This window comes from Gymnogyps californianus, chromosome Z (assembly GCF_018139145.2).
Source record: "Gymnogyps californianus isolate 813 chromosome Z, ASM1813914v2, whole genome shotgun sequence".
NCBI classification, from domain to species: domain Eukaryota; kingdom Metazoa; phylum Chordata; class Aves; order Accipitriformes; family Cathartidae; genus Gymnogyps; species Gymnogyps californianus.
The window spans coordinates 6431243-6451164 of NC_059500.1; the positions used below are offsets into that span (position 1 = coordinate 6431243).

The 19922-nt window shown below is 36.8% G+C and overlaps 1 protein-coding gene across 1 annotated transcript in view; it reads right to left on the reverse strand.

The window, feature by feature from the left end:
• Positions 1 to 19922, reverse strand: part of XRCC4 (X-ray repair cross complementing 4) — a 168037-nt gene that overhangs the window by 89231 nt on the left and 58884 nt on the right. Inside the window, exons 3-5 of the mRNA XM_050913243.1 lie at positions 14294 to 14460; positions 8271 to 8423; positions 7518 to 7621 (exon numbers count right to left, since the gene is read on the reverse strand). Of these exons, the coding sequence (XP_050769200.1) occupies positions 7518 to 7621; positions 8271 to 8423; positions 14294 to 14460 (424 nt within the window). The remainder of the gene's footprint in view (positions 1 to 7517; positions 7622 to 8270; positions 8424 to 14293; positions 14461 to 19922) is intronic.

Consider the following 19922-nt stretch of genomic DNA (forward strand, 5'->3'; position numbering starts at 1 on the left):
AACCTGTTTATTCATGGAAGAAGATAAAATTTATGAAGGGACTGCTTGATTAATGAATTTGATTTTGATTTTTTTTTTTTAATGACTGGAACTTTTTGTTATTTGTTCCTCTTTGCACGCATATATTAAACCCAAAGAAAAAACATGAAATAATTCCACCTCTTTGAAATGTACATTGCTGAACTGTTTAAACTAGCTTTGTTTTTAAGTGGAGGAAAAAAAAACACAACAGTATTCATAGAAATGCATTAAGCTTGGAATTTCCAGCTTGGACTGGAAACAATTCTAAAATTTGAGTCTTACAATTTCACTTAAATCTGATAAAGACAGTTAATTTGATCATTTAAGCAGAACTTTAATTACACTTGAAAAAATTTTACAGCTCACCAAGGAAATAAAGTTCCTTCAGATGTAACATTTAGTAATATGTGGATAATACACCAACAAACATTTTTTAATTTTATATTAGTCAATGCTGTTGCACCTAACCTGCAGTGTGGTCATTATGTACTCTACTTTTTTGATCAATCACCAAATTTAGTAATCTGCAGCAGTCTTACCAAAGCATAAATCCATTATGATATCACCTTTATTATATCACTTCACCGAATAAATAATGACTCATTTAGAGGCAACCACATTCAGCTACATCACTTTATATACTGAAGTACATACAATATGAAGGTGTATGCAGAGGTATAAGCAGATTTGATAATTTTCATAAAAATATTTTAAAGTACTACCTTATTAAACCCTCTTAGTGCAATATTCATAACAGGATTTTTAAAGGGACATGAAACATACTGATATGTGTGCTTTAAATGCATTTTGACCATGGCACCTTGTATAACACAGAGGGAAAGCAGTTTGGCAACCGTAAATGTTTTACAGGCATAAAACCATCAGGTTATGGGGAAAAAAAAAAAAAAGGATCAACTTCAAGTTTCAGAAAAAAGGTATCTACAGCTTTAAGGGAAAGGGAAATGAGATTATTCCTTGGGATGAACCATCTCCAATTATAGCTTGACAAAAAAATAAAATAATGATTTAAGCCTGAAGTCAATTAAAATGGCCAAGTTCTAAAACTCTTTAAAACAGGCTTTAAAAGAGAAGCCTTCACAGATGGAACTTTAACTGCACAGCACAGTCGGGTGCTGTTATAATAGGCAATTTTTTTTTAATAACTTTGATCAAAGCTTATTAACCAGCAGCATCAAGCCATTGGTGGTTTGGACTACACAAGAGAACTAATTAAATTTAAAGGGCCATAACCTCCTGAAGGCACAATGTAATCCCCAAGGCAGCAACTTGAATGAAGGGGATGAGAACATTTGCATAGTAAAACAGTGGAAAATGGCAAGGTGCTTGCTCTTATTTATTTTGGGCATTATAGCGAGTTCATTAGAACCAATTTTGAATCTGTCCTCATCATCAAACATGTAGAAAAGTATAAGCATTGAAAGTCTGAGGATTCACTTAATATGGAATATTACCATACATGTGGCAAGAAACACAGAACATAAAATATCATTTAATCCAACAGGCCAGATTATGAGATGCTTCCTTACCCCAAGGAGCAGTAACTTCCACCGATTTCAATGTGAAATATGACTAAGGAACTCATGGGCAAGAGGAAAGCAAGCTGACTGTAAATTGGTGCCCAGTAGTCTTGTTTTCTCTACAGGCAGTCACATATAATAGCATTATAACTGAAAATAACAATAATAAATTATAAAATAATTCCTTCCATTGCTTATCTCCCACCTGCTATATTATCCTTCATATCTATTATAGATTTCAGTATATAACATCTTTCCTTGCAGTGTCATCATATACCTGGGAAGAGGAATAACCTTCTCTTCCCTAGTCATCTTTCAAGCACTGTGAAGAGGGAAACTATTACCCTTCATCTACCTTTCAAGCTCCTGGGAAGGAAGCAGAAAGGGTGAATGTTTATCCAATCCCTACTCCTGTTTTAAAAGCTTCCTGACAAATGGACCACTGAAGTATTTTTCAGTTAATAAAAGGGTTTCATTTGTATGACAAAGTCATGACTGCTAATCATGACATGAAATGATGTTTTCTTAGTCTGATAATCTTACTGTCATTTTAGGTCCCCTAGAAGAAAGGACTCAATAGCTAGAGTAAATAATATCAGTAAAATTTAGCACTGAGCAGAAGAAAGAGGAATCAGTAACAGCTGGGCTGCATTCTGGACTGTCCTTAATTAGAATAAGGGTTTCTGCATTTTATAATGACAGAAACTTCTTGCATCAGTGCGGTGGCATCATGCTGAGTCACCAAGTCACTCTTGTGGGCTAAGAGAAATACAGACTGGCAATTTCCAGCATTGGGGGTTTTTTTGTTTGTTTGTTTGAAAACAAAAACAGGTCCTGTTGGCAACAGAACATGAAAAGAACTAGCATCTTATTCCAATCAACACCTCTCTGTAATCTTTGCAAGCCTGCTCCAGGTGCTTCTCATCTGTGTGTGTGTATCATTCTTCCTACTGTCACAGGACTTAGCGGTCCCAACCAAAAATGATGACCCTAAAAATACTAGACACTAGTCAAGCTCAACAAAACATCAGGTATTTGATTAAAGAGTTGAAGTGCAAGACTAGATGCAATGCGTTAGGGAGGAGTCAAACAACAAGACAGTACATCAGCAGTCTCAAGTGTGAGACGCCTGCAAAGCTGCTGGAACTTTGTTGAAGTACCAGTAGCGAAAGCAACAACTATATCTGGTTTTGGTGGCTCAGCTAGAATCTTACCAACCCTGGAGTAAAAAAAAAAAATATCAAAACAAACCAAAAGCAACCTCCCCTTGCTCCCAAGAAACATTCATACCTCCCCATTCATGAAGAACTGTTTAACAGTAGGAGGATTTCCTTCCTGTCCTCCTTCCAGAGCAGGAAGAGCTCACAGGCATTTACAAGGACCTGGCACAACATATATAACTGCTGCTTAAGAATTTATTAAACTGCAGTGAAAGCAGGAGTTGTGTGCCTTTTTCAGTCTCACATTCACAGTCCTAACCAATATGTCAAATAAATTTCCGCCATGCTCATGGCATGATGGGCAAAGCTGTTGTATAGAAAGACATACAGCATTATTTCTAAAAGTTGTACTATTTCTAAAAGTTGTACTTCTCATATACATCAGTTGTTTTCCTAAGTGCTTTACACTAAAATACCTACCGGTTCAATTTTAATTTTTCTTTTACAATACAAAGCATTAACTACATCAGTGTGTAGATTAGAGACAAAAACTACCGTGTTTCAGTTGATTTTGGCTTTAAGCTGTGAAGTATGAACTGCTGTCAAAAAGCAAACCATAAATCATATCTACAAATGGTACTGCAAGTGCCAAAACCCTTAATTTTTAGGTAAACTTTTAAGTTACAGTTTAACTGCTATTGTAGGGAAAAGGCCTCTACACAAAATTTATCTGAAGCTGAACAAATAAATGTAAACGCCTGCTGTGCAGAGGTTGAAAACCTACCTGATAGCCTTGCTGAGTATTCATGCATGAGTAAACTCATTTTTGTAGAAGACACAAGAAATGGTTTTATTCTGCGATTCATCTGCTGTTATAGAGGAAAAGCTGTCATAGTAACAGCCATTTGCAATGCCCAGCATAACATAAGTTGTATACTTCTTTTAAGTTCACGCCTATATGAACAAGATCTTGTCTTTTTATTAAAAGCATGACATCGTGATTTCAACGCTGGCAGTGATGGACAAAACCCATCATAACCCACTCCAAACTGTTCCAACAGTTAATTATCCTGTCAGGAATAATGTTCCACTTTTGTCTTTGTCTAATGTTAAGTTCCAGTTATTCAAGTTCATTAAACACCTATATTGGCTGGATGGAAAGACCATCTACCATCACATCATTTTGCAATGTAGTCTCTTTTAGACCATGAAAACAATGATAGTAAGATCCTTCTCAGTATTTCATTTAAACCATTTGCTAATCCCTCCATTGTTAGCACAATTTTATTGTCCCCAACTTGCTAACATTTTTCTTCACATCTTGGTGTCCAAACTTGACACAGCACTGCATCAAAGTATTGTATTGTACCAAATAATGTATTGACTCAAAAGTCCCTTTTGCCCTAACATTGCAAATCCGCTTATTTATTTTCACACTCAATGTCTTTTTTTTTTTTTTTCCCCTTAAATAAAGTCATTGCTGCTTCAGAGAATTTTCTATATGTTCTTTATTTTCCAAAGTATCCTTCCACTAGACCAGTGGTTCCCTATCAGGTGAGGCAGGTAGCACTGGGACATTATAAACTGTTAAGAGGTCAGACAGAGACCAACTGAACTAACTAAGGCTAAGACCAAGCCTGTCTCCTGCAAGGCCAGGCAGGACAGTGCCACCATGCCAGAACTGGCGCAATATGGAGCAGAGTGCAAAAGTTGTCCAAGTAGCTCTTGACTTTGCTAGATGGGTCCACATGGGAAAGATGATGGCAACCCCTGGAGGTACCCAGCTTTATGTGGCAGAAGGAGCTATGCAAAGCAAAGCTTGAGACAGTGTTGGTATTCTCAAGTGAAACGCAGCTGTTAAAGGACTGGAAATCATCACATTATACTGTGTTAGAATGCATACTTTTTGTTTATAGTTGGTGTATCACAAAACGCAAATTGGTTTATATACATTATATACATCTTCAATTTCACACTCCTCAGACACAAGGACCGATAACTTTCCATTTGTATTTTGAGATAGACATCTTACCTCATTTGAGAATCTATTTATCATGTGTTAGGTTAATTTCCATGTTCCAATTTCTTGATTAAAATGTGGTGCAGCATGATATCTTACAGAAGTCAGTCTATTACTTTACTAATTTTACCTTCATCAGCCAGCTGGTAATCTCATCACAGAAGGCATGAGTACCTAGTTTTCAACCTCCAGTTTCTGCACCTTTACAAAGACTGGAATTAACCATTCTTATTCCTTTTCTTAATATTCTTCTTCATTGAGTCCTGTTCCAATATTTGCATCAGATCAACACCAGACTGATACACCCATAACCGAACGTGCCATTTCATTTACTTTTTCTTGTGGTAAACATTACCAGCTTTTTTCCAAATCCCCTGGAATGCCCTCAGTGCCCTGAAAATTGTAGAAAAAACCCTCCCACCATTATTGGTAGCAAAGAAAAATTTCCAGGCAGCTTTTTAAACTCTGCGGTTCAACATATCCTGACTGGCTAATTTTAAAATGTCTAGATTTCACAGCTGCTGTTTCATGTCCCCCTTAGTTACTAGAACGGAAGTGCATTATGACACAACTACACCTAGTTCTCCCCCCTAAACACAAACCAAAAGGGCTTACTGAACACAGCTGCTTTTTCAATTACTACTGATTTTTTTTATCATTGCACAATAACAGCTACATATATGTTCTCAACTGACTTGAAGACTGGTCATTAGCCTTCTACCTCCTGCCCTGAGATTCTCTGCCTTTATATCATGTGGCTTTCTTCAGCCATCTCCTGCAGCTTCTACTTTTCATTTATGACCACCAGCATCAGCTTCTCGCTTTTTAAATTTTGGACGTGCACACATACAAATGCACGTTTAATGTGTGTGTATGTGTCTGTATGCACATCTGCCTTCACTTTCCTTCAAAGCAGTTTTTAAATTATGATCTTCTCTCTTGATTGTGGCTTTCACCAATATCTACTAAAACATTCCCAAAAATCCTTTAATTCTCATTGACTCCTGCAACCCACACAATGACATTCCAAATCCAAAAGGAAAAGAAATGTAATGTTGGACTAAAGGATAGGAAAACTACAGATAAACAGAAAAAAACCAAATATTATCTGTATTATCTTTTATGCCTTATAGTCCTTGATGCTTGATGTAGCTATGAGCTTCATTATCCTTTCATGCCACTCATCCCTGAATCACTGTCTTCTTCATAGAGACACAGTCTGCCTCAGACCTCTTTTTGCATGTGAAAATCCTAGACCACACTAAGATATTCAGCTTCTAGCTGTGCTTTTCTATTGTTCACGGAAAGAGAAAGCTGTGTACACAGAAAGAGTATCAGCTGACCTAAGTGATACCCATTGTGCAAGTTCAAGAATGCCATTACCTTGAAAAACTTGAGTGTTACCCAAAGGATTAAGTTTATAGTCTTCATATTATTTGCAAATTTTGCAGTTGAAAGAACTCTTATGATCAAAATCCTGAATATTGTATCCCTCAAAGGCAATAGATGGCATATTTTTGTTTACAACTCAAATAAAAATACAGTTGCTATTTGTTTCCTATAACATTGATCAGTCCAGTCCCTCATGATTGACCGAGTAGGGCAGTGGGGGATTGTTTTCATTTTTAAATAAATATGTCTGTCTCAAAACTCTCACTGAGCTGATTAAGTCCTACTGAATCTAGCAAAAGAATCAACACCTTCCACTTCCGTTGCCTTTTCACTAAATGTAAAGTACTTCTCCCCACATTATCTGAACTGACCAAATACCACTTGAAAGCAAAGATTTCTGAAGAGCATAGTACAATACAAAATGATTTCTTTCCATAATTCCAACTTTCTAGATTTGTCTGAAGCTCTGCCTACTTTTTATATTAGAAAGTCCTCAACAAACAGGCTTATGTGAGTTACAAAGCTGAATACCACTGGTATCAGGGTCTTGAACACTTCTGATTCCCAGTACACACAGTAAACAGTTGTAATAAGTTGTCTTGATTACCTTTACCTATGGTGGAAACACAAAGCTCCAGTGAGAGAACCCATAGCAAACTTTGTAGACCTGAAGGGAAGTTTATAATAGCTATATGGCAAGTGTCAATGCAGTTTTAAAACTTTGATAGCATTTGTCCTGCATATTCCTACTAGTTTGCCGAAATATGCCAGAATTTCTATGATTCACAGTTAAATATCTTGTATTGTAGCATGAGCAATTGCTGTATCCCATACACTTTACAAGTCTCTAGTCCTGGAAAAATTAGTCAAATTAAGTTTCATGAGCACCTTCATGAGGCCAAAAATTCACTGACAAATTAAAATTAATTCTGCTATAAATACATTTTTGTTCCATTTATGCACACAGGTCTTTTTATAGCCGTTAAACCTCCTCTCTTCCCCCTTTTTAAAGACTACTGAAACTGTCAGGAACTACATTTTACATTTTAGCAATCATTGCATACACATCATGATTCCTAGAATTTAAAATGGAATTGTTGATGGTTCAGATACTGTTAGACTGTCATTAGTTCTTCAAAGTATGTAATTTGTCATTTTGGAAGAAATGACAGTACCTTCACTTGTGCAACATGCTTTTAAACTTCCTCTCTCTAATTTGAAAATGCCAGTATTACACTCTGCTTCAAGAGAGATATTTTTAAGGCTTGCAGGTTGGCTTGTCACAGAGCAATTTGTCAGGTAGTATTTTGTCTTCATTAAGGTTTATTCACATAAAGTGATTGGCCTGTCCATGATATTCCCCAAAGACAATACATTCTGTCTTACCTGATGGTAATGAGGCCCGTGCTAAATTTTCACTTTCCTCATCAATGCTGCCATCGTAGTCATTTTCTCTCCCTGTAGCCATCTGAGTAGTAGCTATACTATCTCTAGGAAAAAAAACAAAAACATGGGGATAAAAAAAAGCACATCTTTGCCATTTATTATTCCTGCAAAGAATTTATAATTATTAGGCAATGCAAGCTGATAGATGTCAACAGAGTCCCCACGATGAACAGCTTAGCATATTCATATACAAGGACAGACAATAAAAGGTAAGTTAAGATATAAAAAAAGAGGATGAAAAGAGCAAACAAATTAAGGTGTGTTGTAGCATTAGAATGATTCATATTCTCTGGATATTTTTGAAATAAAAAGTACCTAAAAACATTTAGATATTTTTGTTTCCCAAAGGACAAAAGGAATCAAATAATTTGGGGAGAATGCATACGAAAGTACCACCTATGGAAATGGCAGGGACATACTCTGATTGGAAAATCAACTGCAACCCAACAGAAAAAAGAAGAGGACAGATTCATTGAATATTTAGTTCTTGGCTACAGCATCCAAAGCAATATGCTGTTATTTGCAGTGATGCCACAAAGAATCCTCTGCTTTCATGACTAACAGTATTTTTTTGGATAACCAAGCACTTAGCCAGGAAGAACTGTCACTCACTGTTAGAGCCAAAGAAATGGAAACTAAACTAAAACATGCATCAGGTATGATACCAAGTAACTCAGGAAAAATAAGAAATACCTTGTACATTTGGCATCTGCTGCAGATTCTTTAGCTTCATTCAACAACTTCTGTAAGTTTCTTATCTTTGCCTTCTTTTCATTCAGCACCAAAATAAACCGGTTATACAGATCTGCCTCCAGTTCTTCTTTAGCTTCCACGCATTTTTCCAGCCTACAATGTAAAATTAACTGTTACGCTATTTCTTTTTAAAATTCTGTGTTTCCTGGAAGAAAATTCTGTAGTGAGGTCACCCTTCCTATTACAGGAATCCCCATATCAAACCATGCGTGACTAGTCCAGCATCTTGTGTCTGAAACAGGCCAGAAGCAGCTTTTTTTCACAGAAAAGTGCAATGGAATTTGCTACCAAAAGGGGAAAGTTGCCAAGAGGAAAATTTTCTTTTCATGCTTTTTTTGATAGGTTCTTGCACACATGCATCTGAGACAACCGAAATTTAAATAGGCAAGCGTTCTTTAGTTTCAATGTTGAATTCACTATAGTGGGCATACCTTAGCAGGATACACATAATGAGATTACAAATAGATATGATTAAGCTTGACAGGTCCCAAATCTGGACCACACACTCTGACTCGAAATATATTTGAACAGGAAAAAAAAAAAAAGAAATAAGAAATAGGCAACTCCATTCCAACACGGGCTGAGAAGACCACCAAATAATTTGGGCAACTGGAACAGCTCCCGAACTCTTTCCTTGCCAGGACTCCGTGGCAGACATGGGTGATACAGACCTTTACCTGGCCATTTTCCATCAACAGCCTTGCATGTCTTGTTCTGGTGAGCTGGCAAGGTACAGAAATCAGTTCCTGGCAAAGCTCAGCAGGACACTGCAGCAACACCTGATGGCAACTATAATCCCTTACAGGCATTCAGACAAATACAATGGTAGTAACTCCAATGTTGCGGACTCCATTTCAAATTACACAAATACAGAGCCGAGATCTTGGTACACTTGCAGCCATCACTATGCAGATTTTTACTTTTTTTTTCCCCCTGAACCAATCACAATTATTTATTAGAGGACTAAACACTTGCAATGTATATATAAATGTTTTAAAAGCTCTGAATTAATATCTTCAGAGTAAAATATTCTTCAGGTTTTTAAAGGTTTAATGTGCACCTGTACGTAGGTCAGTATGAATATAACAAAGCACAATGGAAATATAAAATTAAGAATATGGATGTATACTGTCTCATAAGCAAAGCAAAACTGGAATATAAGCAAACACAAGCACAATAAATTAAGTGACTTAGAGCAAATGCAATACTATATTCACTTCTGGTATTTCATAACTTTTTAGTCCTTGGGTTGAACCACAAACATTTTAATAGCTATGTTCATAACAAGCAAATAAACATCTTGATAATCTTATTGATCATGGTAAATACAGTATTATAGCAAATAGTCATAACTTATAAACAACATTCTTTTCATCAACTTGGGTAAGGTTGGTAAAAAAGTTTAATAGCAAAGGAAGCCTTCTAAACCCAAACACATAACAGATTTTAAAAATATTACTTTATAAGGTAAGAAATTTCAACAGACTTCTTATATAAAGACTAATTATTTTGTTCATAGATCAAAACCATATATGATATAAGAAGAAAGACAATAGAAAATAATCTCATGAAGTATTAAGTCTACTGTGCAATGCTTTAGGGATATGCTTGATAGTTGATAAATAATTCATCTAATTTAAATGCAAATAGCAGAACATCATTACCATATAGATCGGTTCAATAATTCCTAAATGAAAGGTCATATGTACTAATCAACTACCAGGAGACTTTCCACCTCTAAAAGGGAAGTTAACTGTTTAGTGGGGAACAAATAGACAATTCACAAAGAATCATAAACCCTAATACAGGTTCCAGAAGTGCCTGAACATGCTTGAAACTAATTGTGTCTGTATACATAAAAATGGAAAACAAGGATTTTGTGTAAAATATGGTAATCCTGTCTGTATCAAATCCTATAGAAAAGTCCCCCCTCTCACACAAAAAACAATACTAACTGAAGAAAGTGCTTACTACTGTGCCTTTATTCTGCCAATGGACCGGTTTGTGTCAGAGCCGCTGAGGTTGGTTTAAATAGTTACATTGAGACATTTTGCTGACTTGGCCAATAAGGTGTCATATAAAAGAACTTGCGTGAGGCCCTTGAATCCTGCAAAGACATCCACTGATTAAAATCCACATAACTGTAAACTCTCAATGAAGTAAAGTTGTTGTTGCCTGGACATGAAGAAGCACAGTATAGGAACCTATTGCAAGATAGCCAATTTCTTCAGCTTCTGGAGCAAAATATTAGCATCTCGAAAGATACATACTGACTATATGCATAGATTAGAATATTCACTCTTCCCTGTACACAAAATCAATTAGTATGCCATCAGTTAATCTTATATGATTGTTTTCATTTATGTGAACACCTTTTTTGATTTTTTTCCTGTTGTTCAAAGTAATCCATATATAAATACATTCTCCAGACATAGATACGACATTAATTTGGCATAACATTCAATCAGCGGAAAACACTATTATATTAATGCTATGTTTGTAAGTTATGAGCCTTTAAAATATACTATTATATGGCATATGATGATACTTAAAAACAGAATAGTAAAAAGCAACAATCCTCTGCTGCTTGGGAACAGGGACACGTTAATTATGCAGAACATATGTATGTGTGGGGTGGCTCTGGCTGTAACTCTGCATAGCCTTTAGGATTCACTCAGGCATGCATTACCTGAATTACGTGACCACTAAGCAAAGCTGGCTGGGTTTCATTCCAATACCTCATCGGTTACAAATACAAACTTTAATTGCAATTCGTCACATGCTTGTGCCTGTATGTGATTTGTCTCACTAAAATACCATCTCCCCAGGCCAAATAAGAAGCTGCTCATCTCAAAGACAACTTTCAAGTACAATGAAAATAAATGGAAGTTAATGGCTAGAGTGGTGCAAGTCTTATTTGCACGTGCTTTCCAATTTCTATATTCTTAGATCTCTCTGTTATGTCAGTGTAATGCTTTTAATGTGCCAGACGCGCCCAAGTTGATAACCATCAAGAAGCTTGCACAGCCTACTGAAAGCAGGTAGTATTAGGAATGGTTACGATTAGTAATTGAGAAAATAAGGTAACTGTCCAGTTCTTAAGTGCTGCCTAAACGTAATCACACATGCTTCACAGAGGTTAACGTGAACTATGTAATTTAATGGCATTTATACATTTTCCACACTCCAATACTAGAAAGAAAAAATTCAACATCTCTGCTATTTATCCTTCCCCTCAGTGCTCTAAAATAATTACTGGTCTTACAGCACTGCTCTATTACATTTCAGATTCACCCTTCCCCCAACACTAGCAATGGTACTGAATCTTGATGAGCTAATGCTGAAGAGTCAGTTTCAAGCACCAAACTACCTAGCCTGCATTTTTATAAGCTGTTTGTGGTTTAAATATAATGTCACTATAGTTGACTACAACATAAATTAGCAGCTATTTTTGGCTTGTCTACACTAATTTTACATGTTTCATACAAAATACCACACCCAAATCAGAAATTTAATTTGCATGTTATTGGCCAAGGAATTATTTTGCGACACATTATTATTACTTTACATGTATCACCTTAATTATCTATATGAAATAAAACCAATAGCTATTCTGCTCTGATGTTTTAACTCATCCATCCCTGAGGTGTGCAGACACACACACACCCCCAGGCACCCACTTGCAGCATTTTCAGAATAAGTCTTTTGAAAATTTCCAGAGCCTCTCTACTTAGATCTTGCCAGATAGTGTCTTAGTAATTTTTATTTTATGTTTTTAGATCAAGTACTGAATGGTCTAGCTAGCCAATAACTCTCATACTGATGTCACCTACGTATGGGTCATTTCCTAAAAGCAAGGAAATGTTCAGCCAGGTAAAATCCTATGCTTAGGTCATCACAATAAGCAAGAAAATGAAAATTAAGGGAATTACAGCTTCAACTAGAAACACTCTCAACACCTCAGACACTGCACAGCTTAGACTAGAGTGCATAAGTAAATTAACAATTTGATCATGCAGGGGATTTCTCTTCACAGGGATTTTTGGCCTGCTCCTGCCTTTCGCCTTTATGTGAACCTGAACTGCAGAGGGGAGCGGCAGGAGCCATTTCTGTACCTGGCACAGGGCTGCCAGCAGCGAGCTGTTTACAGCTAAGCGAATTATCTCATGTACATTGAGGCAACTGCCAGCAGCAGATCGGGGCTCGTATTCAGCCTATGGATTGCTCACTAGGTACATTTAGCCTCCTGAATGAAACTTGCTTGCCATTTTACAGACCAAATAGAAAGCAGAACAAGTTTACACCTCCAGAGACCCGAGAAAGCTACAGGGCAAAGCTGCTGAGCTGAGCTCACAAAACCTTCATGATGGTCAAGAAAATAAGAGTAGGGAAATGGAAAAGGGATGATTGAATTATTCCATCCAGTGGCCCATGCTTAAACTGAACAAACACAGCTCTTGGAAGTCTGCATGCTATGCTTTAATTCTAAGGAGGTCCTGAAGAGAGAGATTTTCAGCAAAGGGAACTGCAGGGGCTGAAACTCTGGAGCTGATGTGCCTTAGCACCAGGCGAAGAGGGAGCACAATTCTCGACATCACGTGCTTTATATTTGATGTTTTACCACTCAGCACCGCGAATGATACAGAATGTGAAGCCTGAAATCCTGTCTACTGAACAAAAAGACAGGCAAACCTTTTGTTCAGCTCCAAGAAACTCACAACACTAGGTCCAGCATTTGGAGCCAAAAGAGCAAAGAGAGACAGTGGGGTAGACTAAGCTGTGGCAAAAAGAATTAAAAAAACAAAACCAAACCCAAACCAAAAAATTAACACTGTTTGGATGAAAATTATTTTTATTCTCCATTTAGTGGACATGGCCAAAGCTTGGTGACCATACAACTTTCAGTATTTATTTTGAAAAATCATGTTTCAGTTATTCAAAATACAAACATACTAAAGAAAACCACCAGCTTTCAAAGCTTGAATACACTGCTTCAGAGAGCAAAGGCTGTCAGGCAACTGTGATTTTTTTTTTTTCTTTGGGGTTACTCTTTAAAAGTGCCACACCACCATGGAAATTGATACAAGCACTAATGCCTAATACACATTAGCGTGTAATGCAGTACAGCATACTGGTTATACAATACGCTATTGTTCAAGAAAATGTTAAGCAGTAAAACACTACTTAGGAAGGCCATATGCTTGTCAGGGAGATTGTCAGGAGAAACTGTTACTCATTTTAATGAGAGGGAAACAAAACTAACTCCTCCCAAAAGTTAGTTCTCTCTTTCAAGGTAAATTAACGCCAATTAGCTACATTCTTTCATCAATCTTCCTAAATGTGCTTTTTCAGATAAAGGTATAGAAAAACAAGATAAATCTCTGACTTGTAAGTGCTAAGTGTTTTATGTTAACTGAAATAAGCATAGGTTACTTCACTACAGAGTGCAGTGGCAGACAATTCAGATCATAAATGCAATGGCAATTATAAAAATCTCTCACAAAATAAGGGTACTTTTTCCTATAAAAACGCACTCATTTTCCAATTCTGGCTGCTTTGACAAGGCAAACAGATTAAAGCAATGGCAACTTATTTCCCACTCAAAAATGTAAATAATTTAAACTGCTAGTCCTAAGAATTATAGGAAATAATGGAAAGGAAAAGGCTTCCTGAAGAAAGTGGAGAGGATTCTACAGAAAAGAGGTGGGGTTTTTTTTCTACTTTGTAAAGCTAAAACCAGCTTTAATTGCCAAGTTCGTAATACCAGTTATATCTTTGACATAGGAAGGAGATCCACAACTACACGAGCTGTAGATAACTGGGCTCAAAAACACTTGTCAAGAGAAGAAAAATTTGTGTTCTCCTTTCTGCATATGACTTCAAAAGCACTTATCAGTAAAGTCTGCACTGACAGTATTTGTGAGTTTCTCAAGTATCACCTGTGAATGCACTTTTAAACTTACCGCTTCTCCACATCACTCCAGTTGCTGAAAAGCCTTTCATTTTCTTTTTGCAGATGCTCGTTTTTCGCCTGCAGTCTTCCCAGGCAGTCCAGACAGTAACCAATCAGTTCCCTAACTACCTCCGCCGGACTCGAAACTTTCTGTAGCTTCAGAGATCCAAGTCTAAACTAGGACACAAGGAAAGAATGAGTTACTTCATCTGTACTAGAAAGACCACAAAACTTTGCTCCAATAAACTTGAATACGTACTTAATAAGCATAAGAAATACCTTACAGTCCTCCAGTTCAAAGTGATAAAATAGATTTGTCACAAGAAGAATTGCAGACCATGTGGAATAATCTACACGCCAATTATTTATGCAGCGAATGTGTCTTAATGGTCACCTGTCATTCTATAGGCACAGGACGTAACCACTGACATACTTTCTAATGGGCAGAAAAAGAGATGCCACGCAGCAAGTGTAACATGATATAGCAACAACATGCTCTTCTACAGATCAGAGGAGGTCAGTAGTATAAAGGTGCAACCACAGGTTTTATATAAAAGGCATTTTTGATGTAATGCAGAACCACAGGAACTGAAAACCTAACAGTATCGCTAACATGTTCTTGCCATGTGCCCAATTCTGGTACCCACAGCAGCAATACAACCACATAAATGTTACTGATAAAACAAATGAACATTAATAACCTTTAATTTAAGGTAGCACTACAAATGCCTCTCCGTAACGCTTGCAGGCACCTGAAGGATGAAAACTAGTCTGCAAGTTTTTCCCTTCAGGGCTCAGACAGCAAGTTCTTAATAATAAAAGGAGTCCTTCAATTAAATAGGTAGCCTTAATAATTCAATGAGATTAAAGGATAGGATCTATAATGAATAGTTGTATTTCTTCAGCAATGGGCATGTTATACAGGATATACAAGAGGTCTGAACAGATTTGGTCTGCCTGGTCTAGCAGAAACAACAGAAAACTGTTTTTTCTATTATGTTAAAGGAGGAATAGCTCAGCCACAGATACAAACCAGTATCAGCTAAACTATACTCGTGCAAAGCTGGATGAAGATACAAAAGTATTCAACATGACAGTTTGAGGCAACTGAAGAAAGATATTAAGGCTGCTTGAAAAGGGTCGCATGCATTATCTTAAGAGAAGCAAGCCAGAAATGAAGGACCTGACTTTAGTGCTCTGGAGTGGGTAGATGATGGTGAATCTGAACTACCTTACGGTACACTTCCGCAGCTGATAGAGCCTCCGGAAGCCATAGGGGGCTTCTGTGATGCCTCTCCACATCTAGAAGCACCACCGTTTGACAAAAAAATAGTTGAGGGAGCAGATCTAGAGAAAAGCAGAGTGGGCTGGATGACGCAATCCAGACTTTGGCCAGGTTAAACTACAGCAGAAGCAGATCTTTCAGGAAAGAGGCATCAAAATGACTTGGCTTTGATTGGAAATGCCTGCAGAAACGTCGAGTTGGTGAGGGGTACGTGGAAGGAGAAGGGGTCCTCTCTCACATCTTGTAAATATCAAAAGGATTGACATAAATATGGTGGCATTTCTCTATAAATTACTCATCTTTTCAACTTGAATACACGGCAAAAACATCTTAAAAAACTATAAATGTAAGTGGTACATACTAGGGAGAGTTCAGTCTGTGTCGTGGCACCTCACCCATTAAAATCAGAAATCCTATTTCATTCATTTTTCTCTTCACTTTAGTTCATTCTGCTTGGGAGGGCATGGAAAATAACTAAATAAAAGACATTTGTGAACAAAATGTGTAGCATTTGTTAACACTTTTTAAAAAGTGAAGTTTACTACTACTATACATAAGGTTTTGCTGAAAAACGCCTTGTAAAAATTGCTTATAAAGATTTTAAAGGCATTGTTTGAAACAAATAATAGTCCTTCAACTTAGATATTTTATCTGCAGAAGCCTCTGCAACAACACGATACCATCATGAGCTTCTTCGGCAAGGTTAATTTATCAGAAAATGCAGCAAACCCAAAGGTTTCATTTGAAATGAACCACTGATCTTTCTTCCAAATTCACATGTACTGTCTCTAACATGTTGTTTTCCTTTAGCTTACATACATCTGATGGCTACAGATTAAAAGATGCATTTAATTTATTTTTGGAAATTAGATTACATTATCAGTAACCCACAGAGTGACGCGTATTCCCTGGATATCACACTTGCTGTTTGACAGCATTAACAAAGATGGACATTTGCGTAAAGGAAACTGGTTTTCATCACTTGCAAGCCACCACCCCACTATACGGATAAAGAATTCATGCCACACTTGAATACTAGCCGCAGAGATAGAGAAGCACAGTAGCACAGATAAATAGCAACACAATCTTCTACTTACACTGTGGAGGAAATAGCAAGAAGAGTACATCTTTTTGTCTTACGCTTTTAATATAATCAACTGAGATAAGGTATAGGCAAATACGTTTAATCAGCACAAATAAGCACTGTCCAAATTACAGTTTACTCAGCACAAAAGAATAAAATATGAATAATCCTAAAACAGGTTAAAGTGAATGACAATAGATTTCAGCTGAAAGCCTAATCCCACTCACAATCAAAATCATGCCAAACACACAGCAGACATTTCAAAAGCAATTGTAATTATAAACAAACACCAGTTCAGCCTCTTACTTAAACATATTACATAAATCGATACTGCTAGCGCAACGTGGAGTTTTGAAACTGCAAAATACATCCTCATCTTCATCAACCTCTGCCATAAAAGGATTTCTGAAAATCTGTAAGAAAAACCAATGTCCTTCTTTTTATAAAAGCTGGTACAGCAATCAAACCAGGCTTTTGGGCATGCTACCTTTTTTGAGGAATTCTCAAAATGGAGAGGGGGAGACGTCACACTGCAAAGAGCGGAGCAAGAAATGCATGCCAGCCTGATGAGCCGCTGCTAACGTGTGAGCCAACAGAGAGGAGATGCTGGACAGATTTGCCACATTGCTACAGGGACACAATGAATTGGCCAACGGTTGGCCATCTTTTTAGGTGTTCATTTCAAAGTCCAACGCACTAACAGTTAGTCTTTAATTTAGTCTTTAATTCAGTGTTCATACAAAGCAATTGACTATTACTTACTTTCTTACATTAAACTTCACTGTACAGCTTTCTGTGTCTTATACACTGTGATCTGTGGACCATTTCTAGGAGGCCCACAAAAGGTAAAAGCAAAGCAAGCCCATCACCAGGAGGCTTAAATTTATTAGGCTGGTGCTCACATATCAACTGGGAAAAAAAAAAAAAATCATAAAGCTTCTGCAAAACAAGTATTCCTCTGTATCTTCCTCCCCCCGCCCCCGCTCATTTAATCTTAACTTGGGATAGTTGTAGGAGCTAATTGCCCGGGTTACATTGCAGCTATCTCCAGCACCTCAGTGCAGGAAAACATGGGACGTTTAGATACAGCCCTAATTAAGCCAAAAGTAACGTGATATTGGATATGTGGTTTTGTTTTGCTTCCTTCACACAGGATGTTATGCAAAGTGTACCAAAAAGCCTTCTTAGGCTGTTTCTTCAACATGAAATTATTTGTTACGATGAGCTATTACACTGCCTATTTAACAAACAGAAATGTTAGCACTAACAATAGTAACATTGTTATCTGAGCAAATTACAACTGATTGGCATTCGCCCCTGTAAAGAGCCCAGTGCTGAGAGACTGATAAGCCATAAAGGCAGCCAGATTCATTTCATTTCCAAAGCATCAAGGCAAAGCACAAGCCATTCGTAAAACAATGTAAAGAAAATGAAATCTCAGAACAGTTTTGCTGAGTCCTGCTGGCATCCCAAATTGGAAAGCAAACTGGTAAAGGAGCAAATGCACAAAATAGCACAATTTTAGATCCAAGGATTCTGAATTTGGGACAGACATGTAATTTGCAGCACTGATTAAGACAGAATTCTATTAAAATTCAATGTTTGGGGGGGGGGGGGGGGGATCATAAAAAAGGAGACATTAGTTTTTCCACATATTGCTTAGTTTTTGCTTGCAACTAAACCAAGAAATAGTCCGGTTATTTGTGCTTCATCGCCAAAACCACAGTAGTGAAACTGGCAACAATTCTAGGAAGATTCAACAGAAGTGGTTAAAAATCAGGATACCATAAGAAACAGTTAACTGGGTGGGATATCAAGATAAATAGATCTTGCTTACTGCATGAGTGAAAGCTCAACACTAACACTTCACTAAGCTAATTTTACATATAACATGTCTATGATTTGGATCATGTTTCCAAGGTGAGCCTCATTTTGTAAATTCCTGCACATTGCTGCTCTCTAGATCAATTTATATTTCTTGCCATTCTTCCAGCTGCTGTAGCTCTCTAGCTTCATATCATCTGCAAATGTAATTAATGTGCTTTCTAATTCCTCTTTCAGATCATTCAAGAAAACATTATGTAAAAAAGTGAAGCACTAAACACTTCATTTATACAGAGAATGAGCAGATCTGCTAGAGGTCCCAGTGGACAACAGACTGACTGTGACTGATCTACTGCTCCCCTTCAATATCTGTTTTATTGTTTGTTGCATTTTTTTTTTAATTGTTGTTTTTAAAGACACATGAAGATTAATCCAAAATCATTTAGAAAGTTGTGGTCCCTTAATCAGAAATCACACTCAGCATTTATCCATTAAACTAGTATTTTAAGCTTAGACATAAAAACAAGAATTAGAAGCTTAGACAAAATTGTCATTTTCCCATCACCTCCCACCCTGCCCACTGTTTGTCTTCTACAGAATGAAGAAAGAAGTGATCTCAACTATAAGACAGAAAATATTTTGGAAGTAAACTGAAAAGCTTCTCAAGTAATTTTTCTTCTAGTTACTGATGTTTACAGGAAGATGCTTCACATAGGAAACAAAAGTCATTAAAATATGAGCCAACATGTTTTTTCATGGAAACTTTTAAAACTACATGAAAATTACTTTATTCTATAGAGATGGTGGGGTTTAATTTTGCATTAAAATATATATATGCTATATAATCTTTGCATTACTACTTTCCACTAAAAATGAGTTATCATATCTAAGGCAATAAGTATGAAAGGTTATACACTGAAAGGAGAAGCCACGCTCTCTCTTCTGAGGCAGAATCTGCAGCTAGATACTAACAGTGAGCTAATTTCCAAATACAACAACTTTTCATTATGACATCCTAGTCCACAAGAAAAAAAAAAAACATTCATGCTGGAAACTCTCATTGCATCTGCATTGCTGGCCATGATTTCGCTCTGTATTACTTAAGTATCCTGACAATCCTTTCTAATAGTATTTGTTATCCAAAATACATTTAAGGAATTCCGTACTTCCATAAGTCAGAAAAAAATATTTATTTAGACAGACAGATTTTGTCCTTTCTTGTCCTGGCAGGCTATAGCAGCTACATAGTGGCTCTCGCTCTCTGTTTATATTATATACTTAAATCCTAACCTATAATATTTTGCTTTTTCCTTCTCTATTTTGAAAAGGATTTAACAAATAATTTTTTACAGAGAGTACACTTACAGATACTTAGGTCTGATTCTGAAATGAAAATATTCCTGGTGTGTGAACTAATTGATGGAGTTTTAACTGTACGAGTCAACC